At 38.4% G+C, this 27,938-nt stretch overlaps 1 protein-coding gene across 1 annotated transcript in view; it reads left to right on the top strand.

Annotated features, from left to right (window-relative positions):
• MYO16 (myosin XVI) overlaps window positions 1–27,938 on the top strand; it is a 583,910-nt gene that overhangs the window by 71,478 nt on the left and 484,494 nt on the right. Inside the window, exon 3 of the mRNA XM_019039479.4 lies at window positions 16,563–16,633. Within this exon, the coding sequence (XP_018895024.4) occupies window positions 16,563–16,633 (71 nt within the window). The remainder of the gene's footprint in view (window positions 1–16,562; window positions 16,634–27,938) is intronic.

Below are 27,938 nucleotides of genomic sequence, written 5' to 3' on the forward strand. Positions count from 1 at the left end.
TCAAATTTAAAAAATAAGTATGGCTTCATTAAATAATCAATAATCAATGGACGATAGCATTGCTGTGAATGTGTAGCAACTGAAATTCTCTTGTATTGCTGGTGGGAGTATAAGACAATATAGCCACTTTGGAAAGCTGTTTGGCAGTTTCTAATACATTTTAATTTATGCCTATGTTCCAGCAATTCCACCTCTAAGAATGTGTCTATACAAATGATTGCATGATTTTACAAAAAGACTTGTGCAAGAATGTTAATAGCAGCTTTATTTAGAATAGACAAAAAATAGAAACAACACAAATGTCTACCAATGGGGAATTGGATGCACAAAGTATGGTATACTTATATAATGGAATCCTACACAGCCAAAAGAGGAAGACAAACCATTGCTACACAGAACAATATGGATAGATTTCACAAACATAAGACTGAAAGAGGCCAGACACACCAAAGAGGACATGCTGCATTTTTCTCTTTAAATGAAATTCCAGTGTAGGCAAAACTATTATCATTGATGGTGGATTTCTTCAGAATAATGGGTTGTCCCTGGGGATACCTGCGGGGAAGGACCAGGAGGGAACTTCCTGGGATGATGGAGATTTCCTTTTATCTTGAGCTGAATGATAGTTACACAGGTGTATATACAGGTAAACATTAATTAGATGCATATTTAAGATTCGTACATTTTACTAAGTATAAATTACACTGTACCCCAACTGAAAAACAAAAGACTACTTTTTGACTACATGGAACTGCATAGTTGCAGGAAGTCAGAAGACCCTACCTGTGTGGGCCTCATTCTGGACCTTATTGTTTCTTTCTTCTAGTTGTCTGTTCTTGGATCAGTGCTCAAAGGTTTCAATTGCTGTAGCTTTCTAATAAATCTGATTTCTGGCCATGTAATTCTTTGCTCTATTTTTAACTCACGGATGAATTCAAGCATTAAAAAAAAATTACCCTGTCCTTCTACTCATCTTCCATGAATCAGTTGACACAAAGCATGTAGTCTGGCAGGGCAAACTTTGCTCCCATGAAATTTCAGTTTTAAAATGAACTTAAATGAGTGAATATCTGTGATGTATCCTATACTCAGTGTTGTGTCTGTCCATTTACCTGGTGAGAAAGACTTGAGGACAACAATAAAAGAAAAGTAAACCAAACAAGAAGTACTCCAACAACAATAAATCCATGAATGTTCAGTACATTATCCATGTGGCTCTCCTCCCTTCATTCTCTCTTGCTGCTAGATGCCCTTTCTTTAGTTCCAGGACCACCCACTCCCCTCGACAGTGCTTCTGTTTACCTTCCACTGTGATCACGAAGTTGGCTAAAGTCCTATCCCCAGCTATCTGCAGAATTCCACCCAAAAGAGGTCTAGAGATTACTCAGCATGGGAGGCCATTTCTTTTCCAGGAATTCCAGTTACATCTTGAACTGAAGTTCAATTGTGTCATTGATTGTGACACAAGGGTCTAATGTAGAACAAAGGCATTAGCTCACATGAAAACTGCATAGAAGTTCTGATTTAAATTTATGCCTATCACTGCTGCTGATGAAATAAAAAGAAAAATAAGAGTATTTTTAAGAATCAATTTGTATGCTTTTACTTTTAGTGTCTGATTTATGATCAGTTATATTGAACTTTATTTACAAAGGGATGTGTATTACTCTTTTTTTTTTCTTTTTTCTTTTTTTTGAGACAGAACCTCACTTTGTCACCCAGGCTGGAGTGCAGTGGTGTGATCCCAGCTAACTGCAACCTCTGCCTCCAGGGTTCAAGCAATTCTCCTGCCTCAGCCTCCTGAGTAGCTGGGGCTACAGGCGTGCACCACCACACCTGGCTAATTTTTGTATTTTTAGTACAAACAGGGTTTTGCTATGTTGCCAAGGCTGGACTTGAACTCCTGGCCTCAAGTGATCCACCCGCCTTGGCCTCCCAAAGTGCTGGGATTACAGGTGTGAGCCACCGTGCCCGACCTCACTCTCTTCATTCTCCCTCTGCCTTCATTCCTCCTCTGCAGATTGGGCTCTCATTTGCATGTAAGCTATTATGGCACTTAGGTCACCTTCCATGTCCAGCACCCATAATTAAGTAACTGGTCTCTGTGTCCCAATTCCAAATTTCCAGCTGGAGAATCCATCACGCCCAACTGGGGTCAGATGTCCAGGTCAACTCAGTGGTATTCAGAGAATAAAGATGCTAGATATGCAGTAGGACCCCTTTCTGAACAGCTAAAGGAGGTAATGTTCAGAAAAGGAGTGTGGACAGATATATACTGTGGTTATTAGAGAATAAAATGAGATAAATAAAACTTGAGATGTGATTTCCGTTCCCAATTTGAAATGTATCCTTTGATATTTCACATGGTGATTGTATCTTATTCCTGAGGGTTTGGGAAATCTTGTGATCCTGTGGATTTTTCTCAAATCTCACATCAGACAAACACACAAAGGCTATATGAGCACTAAGACTCCCTGATTAATTAAAACCTGACAAGATAATGATGTCATAGAGTTATCTAAGATAAAAGGAAATGCATGATGAAACTGCAGGGTGGGGTGTGACCTCAGTTCCATAATGACATTTTTCAGATAGGACTAAAAGACATGTTTGAACGGAAAGGAGAGTGAGAAACAACCAGTTTAACCTGCAAGTTCTATTTGAGATTTCTACCACAGAAGCTTTGCTTCTAAAGCCACATGCTCAATAATTCTCGCCTTTTTGAAAAGCTTTCTCAAAGAGTCTCTACTGCCTCCTTTAAGCTTTCGTCCTGTCCCCAAAATTGACTAAGCAATAATCATCCATAATATTTATATGGTACCTTATTTCTCACAATAATATCATACTTTCATCACAGTTTTACAAATGAGGGAACTGAGGCCCACCCAAAAACTCAAAGAGCATAGTAAGTGCCACAAACAGCACTGTGATACAGCCCTTTTGATTCCCAGGTTAGCCTTAAGGAGTGGGCAGTGACATACTGAGATATTTCTCTCCCACTTGACTTACTTTTAAAAGACTGTCTCTCTCTGTCTCTCTCTCTCTCTCTCTCTATATATATATATATATACACATATATATAGTTATTACATATATGCATATGTATACCATATATACTATATACACACACGTATATATAGTTATTACATATATACACATATATGTATTTATGTATATATAGTTATTACATGTGTATATATAGCTATTACAAATAACATTTTACTCACATTTTAATAACTTCCACAGATATTGGCATGGTGTTCTTTATTTTTGTTTTTATTATCTGAAGATACAAACAAAATTCCAGATTAGTAGTTATGTCAGTTCTTTTCATTTATTTGTAAAAGTGAGTCATTTTCTGAAACTGTTTATTTCTAAAATTTGGCATAAAAAAGAGCATTTTAAACTTACATAACATAAATTGTCAGAGCATTATATATAGAGAAAATAAGAAGGGAAGCATGTATTTATATTGCATGCATCCTGGATTTACTACTTCTACATCAAGAGCTAAGGAAATATGCTATCAAGTTTATGATGTTATGATACTGTCACTTTACATCTGTCCTGGAATATATAGAGTCAATGATTTATATGACTGGTTTTGGTAAGCAGACCATTCCTGATTCCCACCAGACAATTTGTACCACAATTGGATATGTTAAAAGTTCTGTAGAACATGTAAGTTTGACAGTAGCCTTTTGAATATTTTTTCCATCTTACAGAAACTTGGAAATTTCATCTTCAGCAAAAAATAATAATTATTACTATCAATCTAATGTTAGCTAATTTCTTCTTCTCAATGAGAGATACATATTTTTAGGGACTCTTCTGTCAGTTTTTAAGATAATGGGGGAGACTGCTCCTGGAGTTACAGAGAGACGACCACTGAAAAATTTGTCCTTCATAAAGCACTGAGAACACTGGCACTATCAACTTTTTCAGGACTTTGGAGATTAATCAAAGGCTTCCAACAATCTAAGAAGCATTTATAGGCTGGGCATGGTGGCTCACGCCTATAATCCCAGCACTTTGGGAGGCTGAGGTGGGTGGATCACTTGAGGCCAGGAGTTTGAGACCAGCCTGGCCAACAGGGTGAAACCCTTTCTCTACTAAAAATACAAAAATTAGCCGGGTGTGGTGGCAGACTCTTGTAATCCCAGCTACTCAGAGGCTGAGGCAGGAGAATCTCTTGAACCTAGGAGGCAGAGGTTGCAGTGAGCTGAGATTGAGCCATTGCACTGCAGCTTGGGCAACAAGAGCGAAACTCTGTCTCAAAAAAAAAAAAAGAAGAAGAAGAAGAAGAAGGATTTATTCAGGAACAAATGGTTGAACTTCGGCAAGAGCAGTGTTTTGTGGTCCTTTGACTATTGTAGCCACATCCTCTCTTCCCAGGCTCTATAATAGCCCTAAAACCCAGCAGCCTTGCAATCTTGGCAGCCACAAAAACCAGCAGCCTCGGAGCCACTGGTGGCTGCAGACTGGGTTTGGATCTCCTCCAAAAACACCATTCTTAAGAGAATTATCATTTGACATATCTGGCAACTTCCACTCACAAGATTTGTTTTTATATAAAGTGACTCAGAAAAAGCTCACTACAAACCTTTTCCCTGGGGCATTTGTAGAAAACAACCAGCAGGAACCCTTTAGTATTGCAACAATTGGTACAAACAGGAAGCTGGCCAAAAACACTTAGAAGGAAAACCTGGAAAATGAGAGGTCCATAGAGTACTTCGAAAAACTGCAATGTGTTCCTCAGGAACTAGAAGGCTATGCACATGTTCAGAGCTGTGGGTATGCTCATAAGATACCTGGGAAGACCCCAATTTCTCTCCTAGGACTGACCTTAAGGCTTTGCACAAGTAGGAAGCGCAGACTAAGGAAAAGATGTAAACTGTCTCCAAGAGCACCACAGGAATGCCCCAGCATAGAAGCCCAGATCCTAAGCGAAGGCTGAGAGGTTTATTGTTTCAAGCCATTTAAGGAAATACGTTTACTCATTGACTACTACGATAAATGAGCAGAGATTTCAGTGGCTACACATGACACATAATATAGACATTGCAGATTTAGTTACGAAAAATAATGAAACAAACAACCAAACAACAATTACAAGCAGAAACAGCAATCTACCCAGGAGCGGAGAGGGAATCGGATTTTCAAAGTCTCCACATTTTATTATTCATCATGTTTAGTGCTATGTTTGGAATGTTTGTCACCCCCCTGCAAACTCATGTTAAAATTTAATTGCCATTGTAATAGTAATAAGAGGTGATTAGGCCATGAGGACTCTGCCCTCATGAGTGGTTTAATGCTGTTATCACTGGAGTAGGTTTGTTATTGTGGGAGTGGCCCCCTTTTAAAAGGATAAGTTTGGTCCCTTTTGCCCTCCTCTTCTTCCTACCTTACGCCATTGGATGACCCAGCAAGAAAGTTCTCACAATATGCTGGCCCCTTGATTTTGGACTTCTCAGGATATAGAACAGTTAGAAAATAAACTACCATTTTTAAAAATAAATTAACCAGTCTGTGCATTCTGTTATAGCAGCACAAACCAAACTAAAAAACATAGTTGTCAACAAAAAATTATGAGATATTCAAATAAACAACAAAGTGTGTTCCACAGAGAGAGAAAAAAGTAGTCAACAGAATCTGTGTCTGAGAGAGCCCAGATATTAGATTTACTGGAGAGGGATTTTGAATAAACGATCATAAAAATGTTCAAATAACTAAAGAAAATTATGTCTAAATCTCTAAAGGAAAGTATGAAAGTGGTATCTCCCCACAGAGAGAAGAACAATTATAAAAACAAATGAATAGAAATTCTGAAGTTGAAAAGCACAGTAACTAAAATTAAATATACATTAGCAGAAATAAAGTGTATTTAAGCTGGCAAAACAAGCAGTGAATTTAAAGATAGATCAGTTAAGATGATCTAGTCTGAGGTAGAGAAGAAAAAAAAATGAAGAAGAATGAGCACAGCCTAAGGGGCCTGTAGAGCACCACCAAGTGTACCAATGTACATAATGGAGTCACAGATGAGAGGAGAAAGACAAGGCAGAAAGAATATTGGCGGTACTAATTGGTGAAAGCTTGCTGAATTTGGTGGAAAATATTAATCTACACATCTAAGAAGCTTCTCAAATTCCAGGTCAGATAAACTGAAACAGAACAATACCTAGACACAGCATAAACTGTGAAAAGCCAAAGGCAGAAAATATCTTGAAAGCATAAATACAGAAGTTATGCTTCATGTACAAGGGTTCCTCCAGAAGATTAACAGCTGACTTCTAATCAGAAACCATGGAAGCCAAAATGCAGAAAGATGACAAATTCAAAGTGCTAAAAAGGAAGACTGCCAGCCAAGAATTCTATATCCATGAAAATGACTTTTCAAAAATGGAGGAATATTAGGACATTCATTGCAAACAAAAACTAAGAGAATTTTTTACTAACAGATCTGCCCTTCATGAAATAGCAAAGGGAATCTTTCAGGCTGAAATGAAAGACATTAGACTTGAATTCGCATAAAAGATAAACAGCACTTGGAAGTTAAACACATAAGTAAATATAAAAAAACATTATTGCCTATTTTTGTTACTCTAATTTTTAATTATATTTAAAACATAATTACAGAAATAAATGAATATAAGTCTGTTATAAATGAGCACACAATGCATAAAGATGTAATTTGCTTAAACATAATGACCCAAAGTTAGAAGGGTAGTAGTGGTAGAGGGGACAGCTGGCTATATAACAGCAAAGTTTTTGTACAGTCTTGAAATTTAGTTGGCATTAATCTGAACTAAATTATTATAAATTAATATATTAATTGTAATCCCTAGGGAAATTATGAGAAATAAATAATATATGAAAATAAATGCTTGAGAATCAAAATGACATGTAAATTAGTACCTGTTTACACAAAAGAAGGCAGCAATGGGGGCATAGAAGAATGAAACAGGTATAATACACATAACAAACAAAAGCAAAATGGTAGGCATAAATCCTACTTTATCAGTAATTGCATTAATATAAATGGATTTAACACTCAAAAGGCAGAGATTAGCAGAATTGATTAAAAAGTCATCCAGCTATATTTTGCCTGTAAGAGACATCTATTGGATTCAAAGACACAAATTGGTTGAAAGTCAAATGTGGGAAATCATACCATTCAAAAAGTAACCCAAAAAGAGCTAGAGTACATATGTAAATATCAGGTAACTCAACTTTAATGTAAAAATTGTTATTAAAGAAAAAATAAGGACATTATATAGTGATAAGGGAATTATTCCATCATGAAGTCATACAAATTGTAAATATATATGTGCCTAACAACAGGGTTCCAAAATACATGAAGCAAAACTGAGAGAATTAAAAGGAAAAATAGAGCATTCATAGATATTTGAATATTTCAGTACCTTTCACAGCAATGGATGGAGCTAGACAAAAGTTCAACAGGAAAAAGAAGACTTGAACAACCATATACAGCAGAAATTTATCAAACATACTCTTCCACAAGAGCAGAACACTCCTTCTTCTGAAGGGTGCATGAAACATTCTCCAGGACAGACCACATGCAAAGCCATAAAACAAGTGTCAATAAATTTTAAAAGAATTAAAATATTACAAAGTATGTTCTCTCACCATAATGGAATGAAAATAAAAATACTTAATAGATGGAATGTTATAAAATTCACAAATACCAAAAATTATCTATTATGGGCTAAATTTTGTCCTTCCCTGTCCCCTCCCCTCAATTCATATGTTATACCCTTAGCCCCCAGTAAATCAGAATGTGACTGTATTTGGGAACAGGGCATTTAAGGAGGCCAATAAGTTAAAAAGAGGTCATTAAGGTGGGCTCAAATCTAATATGACTGGTGTTTTAAGAAGAACAAGTTTGGACACACACAGTGTGTGCCATCAGAGAGTCACATGTGAGGACACAGTGATGACACAGTGAGAAGGCAGCCATCCACAAGCCAAGAAGAGAGGCCTCAGAGGAAATCAAACTGCCAACACCTTGATCTTGGACTTCTAGTTTCCAGAACTATGAGAAAATAAATTTCCATTGTGTAAACTAGCCATCCGAGGTATCTTGTTATGATAGCCCTAGCAAACTACTACATTAACCAGAATACTCCTAAATAACCAATGTATCAAAAAATGAATCACAATAGATATTATAAAATAATGCTAGATAAATGAAATGAAAATACTACATACTAAAAGATGTAAGGTATAACTAAAGCAGTTCTTAAAGAGAATTTTATAGCTATAAACACTCATCTTTCTTTAAGAATTTCGTTTTTGCTGAGAATGATGGTTTCCATGATGAGTTAATGGGTGCAGCACACCAACATGGCACATGTATACCTATGTAACAAACCTGCACGTTGTGCACATGTACCCAAGAACTTAAAATATAATAAAAATATATTTTAAAAAAGAATTTCATTTTTAAGAAAAGCTTTAGATTCACAGCAAAATTAAGGGGAAGATACAGAGATTTTCCATATAGCCCCTGCTCTGACACATGGGTAGCCTCCCCTGTTATTAATCTCCCCCACCTGAATGGTACACGTTTTACAATTGATAAACCTACATTGACACAACCTAATCACCCAAAGTCCATAGTAATAAATGCCTATATTTAAATACATTAAAGTATCTTAAATTAACCGAACTTTTTATATTCAAAAATGAAAAAAAGTAGTGAACAATATCCAATGCCAATAAAAGGAATGTTACAATAAAGGTTTGAGTAGAAATAAAAGAAATATAGAGGAAAACAATAGAGAAATCCATAAAACCAAAACTTGGCTCTTTGAAAATATCAACACAATGAAAAACCTTAGCTAAACTGACAAAAAAAAAACCTGACCAAACCAAACCAAAACAAAAATTACTAAAATCAGGAATGAAAGAAGATACAATAGTGCCCCCTTACCCATGATTTTGATTTCCATGGTTTTAGGTACCTATGATCAATCCTGATCCAAAAATAAAAAATAGAAAATTCCAGAAATAAATAATTCCAAAAAGTTTAAATTGCACAACATTCTGAATAGCATAGTGAAACCCTGGGCCATCTCACTCCATTCCATCTGGGACATGAATCAACTCTTTGTCCAGCATATACACTGTGTACACTACCTACATGTTAATCATCAACATCGTCTGCTCTTGTCATCTATCCATTGACATCATCATGGCTCAGTGATCCGGGATCACCTGGAACACAGGAGCCTTTTCTGACCTATCATCAGAAGGTCAGTTGTAGCCTAATGCAACATCGCGGTGTCTATGTCATCTTGTCACACAGGCATTTTATTATCTCACATCATCACAAGAAGAATAAGAGTGAGCAAAATACAGTAAGATATTTTGAAGAGAGAAAGAGACCACATTCATATAACTTTTATTACAGTATATTGTTATAATTGTTCTATTGTATTATTGTCATTAATCTTTTGCTGTGCCTAATTTATGAATTAAATTTTATAAGTGTGTGTGTATAGGAAAATCATAGCATATATACAATTTTGTTCTATCTGCAGTTTCAAGCATACACTGGAGATCTTGGACTGTATCCCCCAGAGAAAAGGGAAGTATACTGTATATTAGAATCAAACTTAAAGTGGGTTAAAAGGTAATACTAGCAAAATTATGTGCCAAAAAGTTAGATAACCCACATGAAACGAAAAAATTCCTAGAAAGACACAAATCATGATAGGCTTATATCGAATAGATTTAATTAATAAAATCTTTCCACAAAGGAAAACCCAGGCACACATGGCTTCATGGAGGATTTCTTCCAAATGCTTAAAGAAGAATTAATACTAGTTTTCATAAATGCTTTTAAAAATATGAACAGGAAGGAGTACAGCCTAACACACTCTATATGACCAATCAAATAATAATAATATCAGTAACTACAGGCATACTGAAATATAAGATCAAGAGAAACCATAGAAAATTGAAACTGACTCATAGCTGATGCACATGATATAGTTATCAGATTTGATTTCATAATAACTCCAACCAACATGTACAAGAAATAATGATAAAACCTTCTACCAGGTAATTAAAATCTATATGAAAGTATCAAATGGAAAGTGTAGGACTGAAAAATAATGTGACAAATTAAAATTGAATTGATGGGCTGAACAGTTGATTGTACATGGCTGAAAAGGATTTCATATTGTGGCAGGGCAGTAGAAAATATCCAAGGTAATATATTGAGAGAAAGCAAAGAAAGGCCTAAGAGACATAAGGAACATGATGATAATGCTGAACATATATCTCAGTGCGATCCTTGAGGAGGAGAAGGAATGAAATGGGTTACAAGTAACATTTGAAGGGAAAAATGGTAATTCGGTTTTCAGAACAAATTCAAGATATTTAGCCAGTGATTCAAGAAGCACTGCAAATCCTTCTAATATGTGATTGTGATCCCTTTTGTCGTCCGTCTTCTCCAGTACCAGTGCCAACTAGATTATACACTCTATGAAGGTAAGATTGTTTTCTATTTCTTCTCTGTACATCTGCACCTCTTGGGATAGTGCTAACTATTAATACATAAAGGATGCTCACTAAAAATTTGTTTCATTTGTCATAACTGCACACTGGATTGGGATTGGAGAATCTGGGTCAACCTGGCCACGAAGACCTTGGACTTGGCTTACAGTCTTCAGGATTTAGTCAGGTCCAGTTTTGATCAAGTTGAGTGGGAAAAAAGAAGTCTGAAAGCCATGGCCAAAGTGACATGAAATGAATTTTAACTGGTTGAAGACTGTGGGGTCTCTAGGGCGAAGGTGGGTCTCGGCTACTGCTTGATTCCGGGGTGCTTCAAGCTAATTGGCCCAAACTCCCTTGCCAAGGCTGGAACCTAATGCAGCCTTGACTTCATGCCCAGCCCTCATGGGTCTCCTTGTCCAGGAGGATGGCTGGTAACAGTCTTGAGCATGCTGTGAGTGCATGTGGATCTGAATCAAATCAGAAGCAATCACATAAGGTGTGATTGAGCAGCTCACTTGAATAAAGACTTCAGGCAGAGCCCACCAAAGCTCCAACAACCTGGCTAGACCCTCTTATCATGACCCTGTTGTTTCCAGGCTGGACGGAAACCAGCTAAACAGTCCTTGGATGCTGATTCCCATGGCTGTCTATGCTTCTCAGTATTATAGGAACATAGGGATCAATGGAACATAGGGATCAATGACACAGGGATCAATCAATGACGTCAAGGAACATAGGGATCAATGGACACATCTTTGACTGCCTGAATTTAATAACCTGGTGACAGAAGAATTTGTATCTTTACGAAGTTTGGGTAAGGATCTAAAGCATAGTGAGGGTCGAGGGTCATTGCCCAGACTCAGTCTCTGATTGCAGGCCTCCCCATCCACTGCAGCATGAGCGCCTCCTGTGAGCTCACCCTGATTATTCCGGATCCACGTAAGGGAGGTCTAGCTTAATATGCATGTATTGAGAATACTGTGTGTCCTGAGGGATCCTGTACGACATGTGGTACCAGGGGCCAAAGTCTCAATGGCAAATTAATGGGAAAGGATCTTCTATCAAGTCTTTGCCACTTACTAATTCTGTCTCTTCCAAATGAGGCGTTCAGAGGTAATTTCCTGAGACTGTAAAATCTTAGCAGTTTTTCTCAGAATGTCTTAAAGGGACCATCTGCACCAGAATCTCCTGCAGTGTGTGTGTGTGTTTTTTTAAACACACAATTTTAGATCCCACAACAAAGCTCCTAAATCAAAGGATTGAAGAGATGGGACTAGGGCCTGATTCTAATGGGGGCAGAAATAGCTCCCAAAGGTGCAAAAATGGGATTTTGGAGGACAAAAACTCAGCTAAAGCAATGGTTTTGTGACCCTCCATCCGGCCACATTCCGTAATCAGATATCCCAGCCTGTGTGTATTATTACAATTTCACAGAGGGTGAGGGGGTGATAATAAAAAACAGATTGAGAAGCCCGGAACTAGCAACATTCATCTTAATAAAATCCTCAAGTTATTCTTATACATCCTAAAGTTTGAGCTCTACTTAGGAAAGGAAATCTGTATTTCAGCAGCATTGCTGTGCAAATAGACATTTCTGTGGTGTTGATAACTTAATTTCTATATTCCTGCTTCTTGCTTCTCTTCTTGATTGACATGTTAATGAGATAAGATACAATTTGCAAAGGCTTTCTCAAAGGACTATCAACTGTATGGAAATTCTCAGGCATACTTTTTTAGAAGTCTTCACATTGATGTTTTCATTATCATTTCAGGAGGAAAAAAATGACACTGGCTTGATACTTTGTTGTTATTCATTGTAACTTCTTTATTTAGAAATAAAATCAAACTTACAGAAAACTTTCCCAGGTAACACAAGAACTCCCATATCCCCTCTAACTAGGTTTACCAATTGCTAACTTCTTATCACCTATGATTGTCCTTCCCTCTGTCTGGAAACTGTCTTCTGCAGGGCTTATAACAGCAACGGAATTGAGAACGCAGGTATGCTTTGTTTTATCTTCCTTTCCTCTGTTGATGTTAAATGTAACACCTTTGTGAATTCAAGAGCCACTGTGGTGGAGATTGTGTGAGAGTAGGTATAGATTGCTATGCAGTCACATGTCCACACTAGCTAATGGGGTCTCCAAAGACCTTACAGATAAATGGTGGCAATACAGTATCTAGAAACACAAAATAAATGCTGACAACCAGGTGGACTATTGTGATTGGTTATTGCTGGTGATGGTGGGAAGCAGCTGTGTAGTCTATTAAAGCTACTTAGCAAATTTTATGATATATTTTAGTCCATTTTTTACCCTAATAGCTGAAAATTTGGAGAATGAATGTTTCTTTTTAAATATCAAATCATGCCCCCCCACCCCCTCCCACAGGCATCTCGATGGAGTTCTGCTGCAGCTTGATGATGAAGCCACAAATATACAATAAATGCTGAATCCCTTCCAAGCGGCAACACTATAAAAGGAAGCCTGCGCTTCGTTATTCTATTTGGTCCCCAGATGGCTGTTTTCCTTAGGCTGTTTCCTTGCCGATTTTGTCATAACAGAAAGATTCAGAGTGGTGCTGCCGTTTCACTTGACTGGCCGCTCCAATCATGTTATTACAAAGTTGCTATGAACCCGTACCTTTTTGGATAAAGTATTTTAACAGAAATTTGGGTAATTTCCCACACAATTAGTAATTCTGAGGCCAATAAAATGGATCTTGATCCTGGCTGTGATTTTGAAGTTTTACTCTCTGATGCCATTTGGGGTTAAGGGCACAATCACTGGAGTCCTGTCGCTACACTTGAGTTCTAGCTCCATCATGTACCTACGGCTTCAGGGAACCACGTAATGTAACAGAGCCTCAGCTTCCTTATTAGTAAAAGAAAGAGTGACGATTATAGTGTCTGTATTATAGAGGTGTGGAGGGAATTAAAGTAATTCTTACATGTAAGGTACTCAGTACAGGGTTATACCAAAGATGTTCAACATGTATTCGTTTCATAATTTTCTTCTCAAAATTATTATGAACTAATTATTACACAAATGATATTTTCTTCATTGTATCTTCACATTTAGGTCCCTTACAATTCCAGCTTTTAACTCTTAGCAGAGCCATAGAATTTAGTTCACACTACTATCTTTATATGCGAAGAATAACGTATGTCTCTATTTGGCCAGTAGTCGACTTTGTCTTATTCTTGAGTCCTTACTCATGGTAATGATGGGCAAGCCAGTTAATATCGAGTCTGTGGTTCTAATATGGTTCCATCTTGATCATGCAAACAGGCCTCTCAAAAAAACTGTCCTATCTAGGACAAACAAAACTCAGATTGCCCTTTTCTCACTAGGATGATGCCGGGCTGGATGGAGGAAGAAGCCTTTCTTCCTAGCCTGTTTCCCTGTGATGAAAAAGACCTTCAAAGAGCTGGAGTGTAGCCCTGCTCTCATTCCTGGGCATTCCTGTGCAATGTTCTTTATGAGTTTCATGATTGCCCACTGTAGTGATCTGGAGCTCTCCCTTGCCAGCTTGTGAAAGCTGACTGGTAAAATTCCAGGAATTTTGTGAGTTGGTTGTGAAACAGTTAAATACTACCTATATTAATAATTAAATGACACGAACTTACAATGCAGTAGATTGTATTTAAAGTAAAGGTAATAAAGATTCACTTCTCCATGCTCAGCATTCTCCTTTGCCTTGTATATTTCCCCCTTTGTTCTACTTTTGTTTGATAAATTATACACTCATCCTCCAGGTTAATATGCTAAATTTGCCTCACGTATATTCTGCACTTAAATTCAACATTTAGTAACCAGAAAGTTTGGAAAACATTCAGAATAGATCTTAAAGTGTGGATTCTATGATATATTATTATGGGGTTTTATTGCACGTAGTCATTCCAGTCATTTATTGATCCTTAAGAAGTGCCTGAAGCATGCTACATATGTTGTCTCATTTAATTCTCACAAACCCCCATGAAGTGAGTACAACTGTCCATTGTTCTACTGACAAAAAACTGAGACATAAAGTTCAGTAGCTTTCCAGGTCTCATGCTGAAACCTGTGTAACCCTAAACCCAAAGAATATGGATCACTGATTTCTATTATGTATAATTCACTGTGTGTCTGCATAATGGACTCTGCATAAAAATCTGATTGCATTTTACTAATATTATAACATGATACAATCTACTTCACACTATCTTTGTAGTGAGATCACACTTATGCTATTTCTTTGCAGAATATAAAAAGTCAATATTAGTTAATTCATGATGGATAATTTCATTTGCTAAAAGAATAAATACTAGAGTAAAAGTGCTGTCTATCATCTGAGGAAACCATTGGCAAATGTATGAAATGAACTTTCTATTCTCATGAAAGGGATTTTAAACACTAAGAGTAGTGAGTACATGAGTTTTCAAGAGGTGCCTTCATTTATTCTATATATAGAGAGAGAGAAAGAGAGGCAGAGAAAGGGCGGGGGGAAGAGCATCTCCATACCATGAAACAGGACGGTTCTTAGAAATACAGTGAAGAACAAGAGAAAGATGGCCTTGGCCTCCTCAACTTCTTGTAACAGCAGAGAAAGAAGATAACCCAGTTGGCAAATGAATACGACACGAGCTGTCAGGTTACAGCTGATACTACAAGTTTGCCACCTTTGAGAATGTTTTTGTAACACACTACTCAATGTTAGCAGATTCTAGGTTATGAAAATAATTAAATCCTTGATTGCAGAAAGAACATCATCAAAGGAAAGTCCCTTGGCAATGAGTAGATGTGAACATGCTTCTATTTAGGAACTTCTTCTGGATGCGCTCCAAGGGTGCGCTGATGTAAGGAAAGCGTGGCCAGGATGCACGGGGCAGGGCAGGCTGACCTGGCTCACAAGTGGAGGCCTGTCTCCCTCATCACACCCACTGCACCCACCGTCAAAGAGCTTGGCCTTCCTGGAGAGGAAGCTTTGCATAGTCACGATGTCTGCCAAGACTCATGCTGCCTTCTGTGATATGCAGTGAGATTTGGGGAAGATAGTCAGAGACTAGACATTGGAACACATAAAAGAATTGGAGTGCCATAGGAAAGAAGGCCCCTTCAGGCAACATTTCAAGTTACAGATAAAGTTAACGGGAAGACAGTGTGCCTCAGTGAGGAATGAGTTTGAACCTGAGCCATTTTGTCCAGTTCTGTGTAATAATGAAATAAAAGAGTAACTGTTGCTTTAATTTTGTGTGTGTGGAAAATGCATTCATGGTATTTTATTAAAAGTATGATATTGCTGTTAGTAGTGGAAACAATTATAGTGCCTTGGGGGATTGAAGAACCTTTATATGGGGCTTGTCTTATAGCTTCATTTTAAGTAGCAGAGAATGGAACACAATCAATCAATCTCTTAATACTCTGTGGCATTCTGTGTACTAATGAATTCACCTTTACTGTTCAAATGGAAATACAGGTCACCTTTCAACTGTGAATTTATTCCAGTAATTGGTATATAGTTTGATGTATTTGACTTAACTAATTTGGATATATGTGCCTTTGTTCTGGCGTGCTTTGTGAGAATGGTGGAAACATTGCCAAGGGCTAATGGCACCAGTGGAAAGTTAATGTGCAAAAGTAAACTTTTATTGCTTTAAGCCAATGGGCCTTAACGAATTAAAAAATAAAAATAAAAATTCAGTGACCTAATGCCCGTGTGAACCTAGCGAAATAATTTCTTTCATTTTGCTTTTCTGTTCTACAATGGATGCATACACAAGACACTTTGAAACAGTAAACTTTAAAAAATCTGTTTCACTTTCTCATTAATTTGCATGATTGTAATACGAAATTATGTTGCCCAACCGTGGAATAAGTTTGAAGATGACAAGAAACACCACCAATCATCATAATAAAATAGGGTCAGATGGCACAGAAGCCGTATTCTTTGGTTTTCGCAGCTGTTTGCATTTAGATATTAATGAAAGGCTACACATTTGGTTCCACACGTGGAAGAAGGACTCTCTGTAACTCCATTCTCCTCTCTGTTGTTTTCAGTGCTTCGGCTCCTGAAGGAGGGGGCAGACCCCCACACCCTCGTCTCCTCGGGAGGGTCCCTGCTCCATCTGGTAAGAACCGCGACAATCAGTGCCAGTGCATGGGGACACCCGGGGGAGAGTACATTACAGGTTCAAACCCAGGAACGAAATGTACATCTCACAGATAATGATCAGAAAGATGATGTGTTTCTAATTAACAGGCTTGGATGATAAGCTGCAATTATTATTAATTACTGTATTGAAGTTTGTAAATAATCTAGAGTTTCTACCCTAAAGAAATCACTTTTAAAAACTAATAGCATTCAAAATAAGTAAAATAATATTGTATCAATTATGCAGTATTAGGCAATCATCCTTTCTTTTTTCCTACAAGTTGTCCTTATTCCTCTAATGAAATTTTACCATACTTTGCTCGTGATCCAGCTCTTATAAAGGCAAATACAGCCTGCCTTGTAGTATTTTAGAAACAAAGTAGCGGGTAAGTGAATAAACAGATAAATAACTACATTTAAAAATATTATAAATAACTACATTTAAAATATATTAGGTTCGTGTGCAAGAAATTGTTGCTGGTTCTGTTCAGGGCAAAAATGAAGTAAAAGTCAAGAAGTATTCGATTTGGTAGTCTTTACAACTAATTTAAAGATAGAAACTTAATTTTGAAAAATATAGAAATTAATGTAAGATATCAATCTAATTTATGATTGTCTCTCAATACAAAAAGTAATGCTGTATTTCTTCACATTATAGCAAACTGTAGTAGAGGGGGTCATGCCCTTAACTTCCAGAAGCTCCTTAACATCACATAAATTTTCAAACTTGATTGCACCTGGGAATCCCGTGGGTGTTATTAAAATACTGACACCTGACTCCCAACCTGAGTTGCGCCCACAAAGATTCTTACTTATTTTTTCTGGGATGTAGCTTGACCGCTGGGAGTTGTTAAGACTTCCCAGGTTATTCTAATTTATGGCCAACATTGGGGAAAAACTGCATGAAAGAGAAACTGGTGTATACCAAAGGCTCAAGAGATCTGGAACGCAAGTTATTATACAGTCAGCAGAACAGAAAAAGAACAGAGAATATTGTGATAGAAGACAGTTTGCCAAAGAATATAGGCGTTTTCTCTCTAGCACTGGAAATAGATACAAAGAGAGATTTCAAGGTAACGTTTTCCTTCTCTGGAATGTTTTGGTTATGAAACGTCTCTGTTTTACACTCAGATCCTTACATGGCTTCCATGATATTTTCAAGGAGCCATGCCTCATTAGTCCTTAGATCCTAGGTTTAATTTTAAGCAAGCCTAGACTAGGCACATTCTGCTAAGAGTCTTCCGTAGATTAATATTGTTTTCATGGCAAATATCATAAGCCTGTTTTTTTGTTTGTTTTTGTTGTTGTTGAGACAGAGTCTCACTCTGTCGCCCAGGCTGGAGTGCAGTGGTGCAATCTTGGCTCACTGCAAGCTCTGCCTCCGGGGTTCACGCCATTCTCCTGCCTCAGCCGCCTGAGTAGCTAGGACTACAGGCACCCGCCATCACGCCCAGTGAATTTTTTGTATTTTTAGTAGAGATGGGGTTTCACCATGTTCGCTAGGATGGTCTGGATCTCCTGACCTCGTGATCCAACCGCCTCGGCCTCCCGAAGTGCTGGGATTACAGGCATGAGCCACCACGCCCGGCCCATAAGCCTGTTTTTCAGGAGGTCTAGTTATCAGCATGTTTGCACGTCCCAGTAGAAAACAGACCTCTTCCATGAACATATCAGTGCAAGCCATTGTTGCTGTTACTAGGAAAGTGTTATTTCTGTGTATTTATGTGTGAGAGAGAAAGAGGAAGGAAAGAAGCAAGAGGAGAGGGAAGGGAAACAAGGGGCACAGGGGACAGGGAGAGACTGTCACTTCTTCACGTGTGTGTGTCTGTGTGTGTGTGTGTATATATATATATAGAGAGAGAGAGAGAGAGATTAGATATGTTAATTTTTATATTTTTCAAAATTAAGTTCCTATCTTTAAATTAGTTGTAAAGACCACCAAATCAAATGCTTGTTGACTTTTACTTTATTTTTGTCCCTAACAAATATTTGTCTAGATATAGATAGTATCTGACTTTTAATGAACACATACATCACTATGCTCCCAATCAACAAATCAGCAGTTGCTTTCTTGATCTTTGAAATAAAGCCACACCACCACCATCTCTCATCCCCTCGACAGCTGCCAGTCGGTTTTAAACCACCATCGCTCTTTTCCGGGTAAACAGCTTTCTCCCTCTTCTCCCAGGTTCCATCTTTGCCTGCACTATACTGTTTCCCATTCACAGCCAGGTCATGTCACTTCTGTATCTGAAATGCTCCAACAGCTTTCCTTGTCTCATAAGTAAAAGCCAAAGTCCTGCTTATGGCCACACCGTGATCTGTCTCAAGCCCCAGCCCACAGCCGTTGCAACTTCTCCAGTCTCTTTCCCTCTGCGCTCTGCTCTGCTGACACCGGCCACCTTGCTGCTCCTTCAGCGCTGGCCCGTGCTCCTGCTCCGTGTGCTCTTGCCGGGTTTCCACCCAGCACGTGCCTCTCAGATGTACATGGCCGGCTTGCTGACTTGCTGTGGGTCTCTGCTCAACGTGATCTAAAGGAGCAGCCCTCCCTGGCTTGCCCTGTGGGGTATAGTAACTCACCACTGACGCCTCACAAGCAACTCCACTTCCATCCCTTTATCTTGTTCTTTCCCATCTTTTATAGCACACTTGTTACCAAACCCCTCATAGGTTCATGTGACTATTTTCTATTTCCTAGAATGTTAGCTCCATGAGAGACAGGACTTGTCATGTTTTCATGAATATTATAATGCCCAGGAGAGTGCCTGATACTCGGAGATGCTCAGTAGATTTGTTAAGGAGATAAGCTAATTAATTAATGTTACTACTTAATTAATATCTGACACTGTGATAGATATTGGGGTGAAAAGATGCAAAATGCATATACTGTGTCATCTGAGGGGGACAGAAAAATAAACCACTGATTGCAGTGGACTGGAGAGGGATAAGCAGATGATAGCGAAGGAGGCAAACAATGGGGCCACAATTATTTTGTTGTGGCTGCTTCTGGGCATCAGTTACAAAGGCTTTTCTCACTCTCCTGGTCTGGCTTAATAACCCATTTGTCCAAGCTCTCATAACATACACTCCTTGCTTCTCTGTAGATATTGCCACAATGGGGTATAATTAATGGAATATGTGGCTTTTTCTCTCTGCTAGAGTGAAATCTCAAAAACTGTGACTGTCTTGGATACTTTTCCTAGCAAGTGATGCATAGTGAATACTTGTCCAAGGTCTCATAACATACACTCCTTGCTTCTCCGTAGAGCTTGTCACAATAGATTATAATTAATGGAATATGTGGTTTTTTCTCTCTGCTAGACTGAAATCTCAAAAACTGTGGCTGTCTTGGATACTTTTCTGTTCTTAGCATGTGATGCATAGTGAATTTTCAATGCATAGTCAATGAATGAATGAATGAGCTCTAAGGATATAAGGGTCTCTTTGGGTGAAGACCTAGGTAACAGCATACAGAGTATAATCTAAGCCTAGGTGACAGAGTATAAAGATTCAGAAATGGTAGCATCTGCAGGAAAAAGAAATGAGAAGGTTAAACTGATGAAGTAGATGGAAGGCACTTTATTAACTCCCAACCCGGTGCAAGGATATTGTATTTTTATGTTGTTACGCAAAGGTTGTGAGACTAAGACAAAGTGGAGGATGAATCTGGAGGACAGATAAGGAAACCTCGTGGCGGCTGAAGGAGGAGGTGCTCAGTGCTAAAGTCTCCTTTTCCTGGGGTTACCAAGTAAATAAAAACAAATGAAAAATTGCAGGTTGCTGGAGAGATGAAATTACAGGGTTTCAAAATGTCGTAGGTACTGAAAAAGACAATGTAGCCATCTGAAACGTCAAGTGTGAGTATCTGTGCTGTTGGCCTCACCTTTTGGGCGTCCCACATTACAGAGACTGATGCTTCATCAGCACTGAGCTCTAATTAGAGACGATCAGCGACTTTGAAGGAAAGAGGGAATGCGTGTGTGGGCATCAAGAATCAGCTGCAGAAATTACTTAGTTGTGTTTAACTCAATTGTTATTAAAGGTAGATATATGAGAAACATATTTTAATGTTTTGGCCATATAGCATCTTTAGTTTTATCTTATTTTTAATAAAATTTCAACAAATACATCTGAATTAATCTTTTTACCCCACCATTTATTGAATGTGTGTGTTAAACATATGGCAGGTATCAGGTACTCTGACAGACAGAAGGGGAATAATTGCAAAAAGTAACAATGTCTGTATCCCAGGCAGTTGGTCTCATGAGGCCAGTATAGAAGAAACCTTAGATTTAACTCTTTGCAAAAAAAAAAAAAAATTATGTTTATGAAGTAAAAAACAGTATTACGTACGTTTTGCTAAAATGTTGTCCAGGGTTTTGTTATTACCTTTATTCGATGAGCAATTGAGAAGGCACTCCCAATGGTAACTGAACCCTCAGCCTCAGACTATAGCCAAGCTCAGGTGAAATATATTAGAAATAAGAAACACTCTTTGATCAAGTGAATTCTAGTTGTAACATAGATATAGGAATTTAAACAGTGGAATTCATGTAGCTGTTAAAAATATTGAGCCGGCCAGGCACGGTGACTCACGCCTGTAATCTCAGCACTTTGGGAGGCCGAGGCGGGCAGACACGAGGTCAGGAGATCGAGACCACCCTGGCTAACATGACGAAACCCTGTCTCTACTAAAAATACAAAAAATTAGCTGGGCGTGGTGGCAGGCGCCTGTAATCCCAGCTACTTGGGAGGCTGAGGCAGGAGAATGTTGTGAACCTGGGAGGTGGAGCTTGCAGTGAGCTGAGATCACGCCACTGCACTCCAGCCTGGGTGACAGAGCAAGACTCCATCTCAAAAAAAAAAAAAAAAAATTGAGCCATAATTTATCTGAAACTATGTCCAAAACATATTATACATGCCCAAAGCGGGTTACAGAATAGTGCATATAGCACAATCGGATGTGTGAGAGAGAAAGAGAGAATCCTTTTAACAGCCAATGGAGGATCTTGAAGACCAGATAAGAAATTTTCAGCAGTGACTCAGGTTGGGGAAAAGGGGACCAGGTTTTGTAATTATTTTCTGTTTCCTTTTACAAATGACTTGAACATTTTAAATAAGAAACATGCGTGTTTCATATAATAAAACCAACATATAAAATTAGTTAAGACTGTTTTTATTCAAAGTTTAAATTTTGAATAATTTAATAATTTTGCTACTCAAACAAGAAAATGTGCTGCCCAAAACCGAGCTGCTCTTTGCTCTTCACCATCAGTTTCTCTAAAGGCTTGGATGCTATAAGAAGCAGAGATAATTAGCAACTTACTACAGTAGGGGTGGTTCAACAGCCTAATATCTTCAAAGTCTAACAGAAAATAATGTATTTTGTAAAGAGGCAGAATATCAGGATTCTAGAGAAAATGCCTAGAGAAATATCTTATTTTTAAAAATGTCTAGGTGTTAAAGAACAAAAATAGTTGCTGTGTGGAAGTTGTCCACCAGTAACCCTGCCCACTCACCTGGACATTGGCCATTGAACTCCAAGCCCCTTTTTTGCTTTCCTAGAAGAAAAAGAGCAAGAGCTACAAGGGCAGACTCTAGCAAGAACATCAATCACAGCAGAAGACAATATCCCCTCTGCACGGGAAGGTATTCCACACGGGGCCCCCACTCCACATCCTCCAAGGACCTCACAGGGGCTGTTCCTGCATGTTCCTTGGAGGATGTGGAATGGGGGCCCCATGGAGGATGCAGCAGCAGGAAGCAGGAGGCAGGCGAGGGGCAGGGAAGAGAGCGGGCACAGCCAGGCGAGTTGGGTGATACTGATGTCCGAGGGTGAGCGCTGCAGGGTGCTGCCTGGCGCTGGCAAACAGGCAATGGAGGGGCCATGGACTGTGAACGAGAGACTCTTCACATAACCCCAGGGGTGCAATTCAAGATTCAAAATCCTGGCTGGATGTGGCTTTTTTCAAATTCAATGTCTTTTGGGTCCTTGAGAACCATCACATCCATAACTGGAAAGTCCCTAGTTCAGAATTTTAGATCATTAGTGAGATATCCAGCTGAATCTTGGAAGAGAATCGTAACCTTGACCTGCCTGCGGATGTGTTTTTATCATGACTCCCTGCATGCATGGCTTAGGGGGCAAAAGGGCAACAGAAGAGCACATTGTGATGATGCTTTAAATGCTACTGGAAACCCAATGGATGAGTTTTCCATTTTTTAGGAATACACCACACGGGCCTGATTTGCTCTGCATCAAATGATCTAAGAAAGGCCCCAGTGAAGTTAGCAACTAGATTTTGTGTTTCGTTTTGTTTTTATATCTTTGTAATAAGGACCCCAAATTATTAAGAATCAGAACTCTTCCCTGACAGGGTGAAGGCAGATAACAAGGCATTTTTCACAGACTTCTTATAGAATTATAGCTCCCCTAAGGAAACTTGCAGACATTCACCTTCAAAGCCACTGGTAACAAAATCTTTCCTGGAGAAACTAGAGTTTTGTAGCAAGAAAGGGTTTCCTTACTTATCAGCCTGAAACTCACCTACTTAGAAAGTCTTTCTTTAAGCAACCCTAATAATTTACATTACTCTCTAGATGTACCAAACTGCTTATAATTCCACAAATGGCTGATCCCATTCCTCCTCAATATCACTCAGGCTGTTTCTTACTTTGGGGAGCTCTACCGAGACGGGCCAGCAGCTCACCACAGTCCCATCTCAGCTTTCTGCCTGCATCATCCCCCAATTGTAGGTTGTTGGTCCAGAGGTGAGTTCTTGTTTATAATATCAGCCCTCTGGCTTAGCACAGCACTGGGTGCATAGTAGTTCCTCAGTGAATATGTACGTTTAACTAACAGATATATGAATGTCTCACCCCAGGCCGCACCCACTTGTTCACTGCCTCTTGATCCTTCAAGACTAGCTCCTGTGTTCCCGTATTCAATTATCCAATTCCTATCAGGCTGTTAGGTACCTTCTGCTGTGACTCCATAGAATGCTATGCATACCCTTTATCATAAACCTCACAATATCAAACAGCACTATTTCTTAAGAGTAGTTACTGTGTAATTCACCTTTATATATACCTTGCCAAGTACAGCTGGAATATAGTGTTGCCTAATAAAATCTAGAGAATTTAAAATGCAGCAAACCACTGCTGCTGATGAAGGAGATTGGTTTATATTCACCCAAAAGGATAACAGGTTTTTAGGATTTTAAAATTTCTGGATGTGGTTCAGTGTTTAGAGTCTGGTTCAATTGGCTGGAAGCTGCGGCTCTCTGCAGTGCAAATAGAAATAATAAATATGATTCAACTCACAGCATTCTGGGTAGTTTATCTATGGCAAGATAATCTGGAGTATAATATTTGCCAGAGAGAAGATCATGAAAAGCAAAAATAAGTTTGTTCAAGATAACACTACAGTGAATATGATCCTTCAATGTGACATGGTGGCAGAGAAGTGGACGAGAGTTTGCAAAGATTTAAGCACAGGCTGAAAGGGCCGGTCTGCGGTGTTGCTGTTGAATAAAAACAAGCGTATGGAAGTTCCAGAATCATGTTAGATTTTGAGAAATTGCAATAAATTTAAATTTATTTTGCTACTGATATAAATTTATCTATTTTGTCCGCTACTTTTCTTCTCTCTCTGTCACTTTTTCTGACTTTCACTATAGAAATGTTCTTTGAACTACTGAGAACTCATAAACATAGGACAAAAACATGGACTATATCTCACTCAAATTGTGCACCTCACATCACTTCTTCTTCCCCCATAGCTACCTAAAAGTTCAGAGTTCTTTTTGTGTTGTTGTTGTTTTTTAATTTACTGGTAGAACTGTGCCTGGCACATGACATTCACGAAGACAACCCTGGATCAAACTGGGTGCTTTCCTAGTAATTATTTCTCTAGTCTCCTCTGCCATGACTGCTCCGTAACCACTACAGAGAAGAGAAGGGGAAGCTTGCATTGTAAAACATGTAGACTTGTGAAAAGTCATGTTAAAATAGATCCAACACTCCTTTTAAAAATTGGCGAAAGATAACTCTTATGTATGAACCACAGAATTTGATTTGAATCTTCAGACTTGATGTGTGATTTGTAAATATTTGTAATGATTTTCTGATTTACTGAGTGATAGATTTCAGGGTCATTCATGATATGTTCATTAGCCAATCAGAAGGGCCAGGATCCAGAAACCACCCCTTACATCAAGACAGAAAAAAAAAAAAAAATAGACAACGCATTTTAAGTTTGAAGTTCCCTTTGCTTGTCATTTGGTTCCTATGATTTTCAGTACTTTCAGATGAATCAATAATGTGCATTGTGTTGAGTTTGTATATTAAGACATATTACCTTTGTTTAGAAAGTTACACATGAGTGAAATAGTGCAGTACAAGAGAAGCTGTGAACTGCTGATGCTGTGTTGAAAAGATTTGTTGACACATTCTAACCACACAGTCAAAGGTTTGGACAGCCTTTGAGGAAGGCCTTGCTGTCTCATCACTTTGCTCTCTCAGTTTGTCTTAGGAGGCAGAATGAGGTATTGTAGTCATAGATTGGGATGCCAGAATTTAATATTTCAGAGTGAAGCCAGTCTTGCTAATACAAACCAGAGGTGTGGATAAAGATTGGTGGAGTCCAGGAGGGATGACATTTTGGGGTTCTTATGTGGAGTAAGTGGTATTGTTAACACTTCCTCTGTTGATGGTGTTCAGGAGGGATGACATTTTGGGGATCTTATGTGGAGTAAGTGATATCATTAATGCTTCCTCTGTTGATGGTGTTCAGGTGGGATGACATTTTGGGGATCTTATGTGGAGTAAGTGATATCATTAATGCTTCCTCTGTTGATGGTGTTCTAAGTGGAGAGAAGGCTGTCATCATGGTCCCCAAGTCTTCCATGACAGAGAAGAGTGACCAGGTTGGGAGATGAGGTAGTACATAAGGATTGGGTAAATCTTAGAAAGAAGCACATCAGTGTAAGCGTTCAGTGATTCCAGAAGAATCAATGATAAGCTCAGAAGATATCCAAGCTTTTTTAGTGCTCTGTGGAAGAATAAGTTTCCCTACACTGGACAAGGCTGCAGGAGAGATGGTGTTTTCAGAGAGACTGACTTCCATTTAGGTTCTCTGGACATTTCCAGAAGTGGAAATTGGGCTGGGTTCGCATCAGTCCATGGAGGGGAGTAATATGTGGCCATGAAGGAATCTAGGAGCTTAGTTGATTAAAGGGCTTGGTAATTCAGGGCAGGCATCACAGGCAGGTTACCCAAATAGTCACACAGGGCCTTCTTTTTAGAAAGGTACCTGGCTTGATTTCACCCTCTGATATCACTATCTTGAAATCGTCAATAATTTTAAAACTAGAAGCCACGAATTTTCATTTTGCACTGGGTCCCACCTTAACTAGCTCTTCTTGGCATTTTGAGAGGTAAATGAAGGTGACAGCAGGAGCTTGGGGACCTGGCTCCAGGCTGCAGGTGGAGGACCTGGTGGTGTTGGAGTTCTGCTGGGCATGACAGAATGTGAGTTCAGTCACTTTCTTGGTGCCATAAAGTGTCACCAGAAAGTGGCTGACATAAGGAAGAACAACCTGAATTGGGAGGAAGATTTCCTGGCTTGAAGAAAATTCTTTCCAGGGAAGTAGATTTACTACATAACAATATTATAAGAACATTGTAACAGGAATGTTCCACCATCACATGCTTTTCAGACAAGAGTGACTAGAAAGTATTTATTGCTGTCAAATTATTATTCATAATCCTCTGAAATGTGATTCCCAAAATTATATCACTTGGGAGGGGCTGATATCACTTTCAACACTGGATCTAATTAACTCTGTTTGGTGAAAGACAGTGAAAATCCAAGCTTCAGGTATCTGAATATAAATGTAGATTCCTGAGGTGCAGGTCGAGGATATCTTGACAGGCACAGAAGGAGGAGGTCACATCTTTATTGATCATACGCTGAGCTATCACAAAGCTAAAGAGAGCAGAAAAGGAATTACTTGCATATGAATTTCCTAAAATGAAGTAGATCCGGGCCTCACATTCTAACATCAAATCTATTGAACTTTCATACTGTGCCACTCACCTTCTGTGTCCTTGTACCCAAACCTGAAGCTCCAGGGGATGGGGCCTCAGTTCATACAGTCAGGGCACTGAGTCTAGTGACCATTTTTTTATTGCTACACATCACCCAGAACATCAGATACAGAAAGACCTTAGTTCAAAACCAAAATTATTCTGTAAGAATTCGCATTTGTCATTGCACCTATTGCTTACTTGAATCCTAACAATGGTGTCTGCTAATACATTCCTCCATACTCTTCAGGGACCTCACACCATGCTTCTTCATGGTGGTTGTTGTACACTCTTGAGACGATCTGATAATAGGGAATGGTATGAGTATTCAGTTAGTGTATCATGATTGTGAACTGTAATTTGAACACCCATTTTTTTGGTGAAGTGAGAGATTAAATATTTTGCCTTATCTTTGAAGCTGTTTCTTTCTTTTGAAATACTGAATTTTGAGAGTTCTTTGTATATTCTTGATAAATGTCTTTTAACAGATGGGTGTTTTGTGAATATTTTGTCTTAGGTTATGGCTTGTCTTTTTATTCACTGAGAAGTATCTTCTGAAGGGTAGAGGATTTTTGTTTTCATTAAATTCGATTTGCTAATATTTCCCCTGATAGGCTGCATTTTTAGTATCACCACTAAGATTTTCTGTTATGTTCTTTTTAGAACTTTTGTAACTTTTGGTTTTACATTTTTTGCAATTTTACATTATGAGTAATATTTTTATATAGGACAAAATAGAGGTCAAAAGTATTTTTATACATGTGTGTACCCAATTGTTTCATTATAATTGACTAAAAGAACATTCTTTCTTCACTGAATTGCCCTTGCCAGTTTCTTGGAAATTAGTTGTCTATACATGAATTGATCTATTTCTAAATTCTCTATTGTGTTTCATTGATTAATTTGATTTTATGCCAACACCACACTGCTTTGATTGCTATAACTTCATAACAAGTCTTGAAATCAGTTAGCTTTAGTCCATGAATTTTGGGTTCCACCACCCTAAAGTTTTTTGGGCAATTTTAGGTCCTTTGCATTAACTTATGAATTTTAGATTCAGCTTTTCAATATCTATAAAAAAACCCTTCTGGAATTATGACACATTTGGATTGAATCTACAGATCAATTTGGGAAGGACTGGTTTCTTAACAATATTGCATCTTCTGACCCAAGAACACACTAAATTTCCATTT

The sequence above is a fragment of the Gorilla gorilla genome, chromosome 14 (genome assembly GCF_029281585.2).
Source record: "Gorilla gorilla gorilla isolate KB3781 chromosome 14, NHGRI_mGorGor1-v2.1_pri, whole genome shotgun sequence".
NCBI classification, from domain to species: Eukaryota; Metazoa; Chordata; class Mammalia; order Primates; family Hominidae; genus Gorilla; species Gorilla gorilla.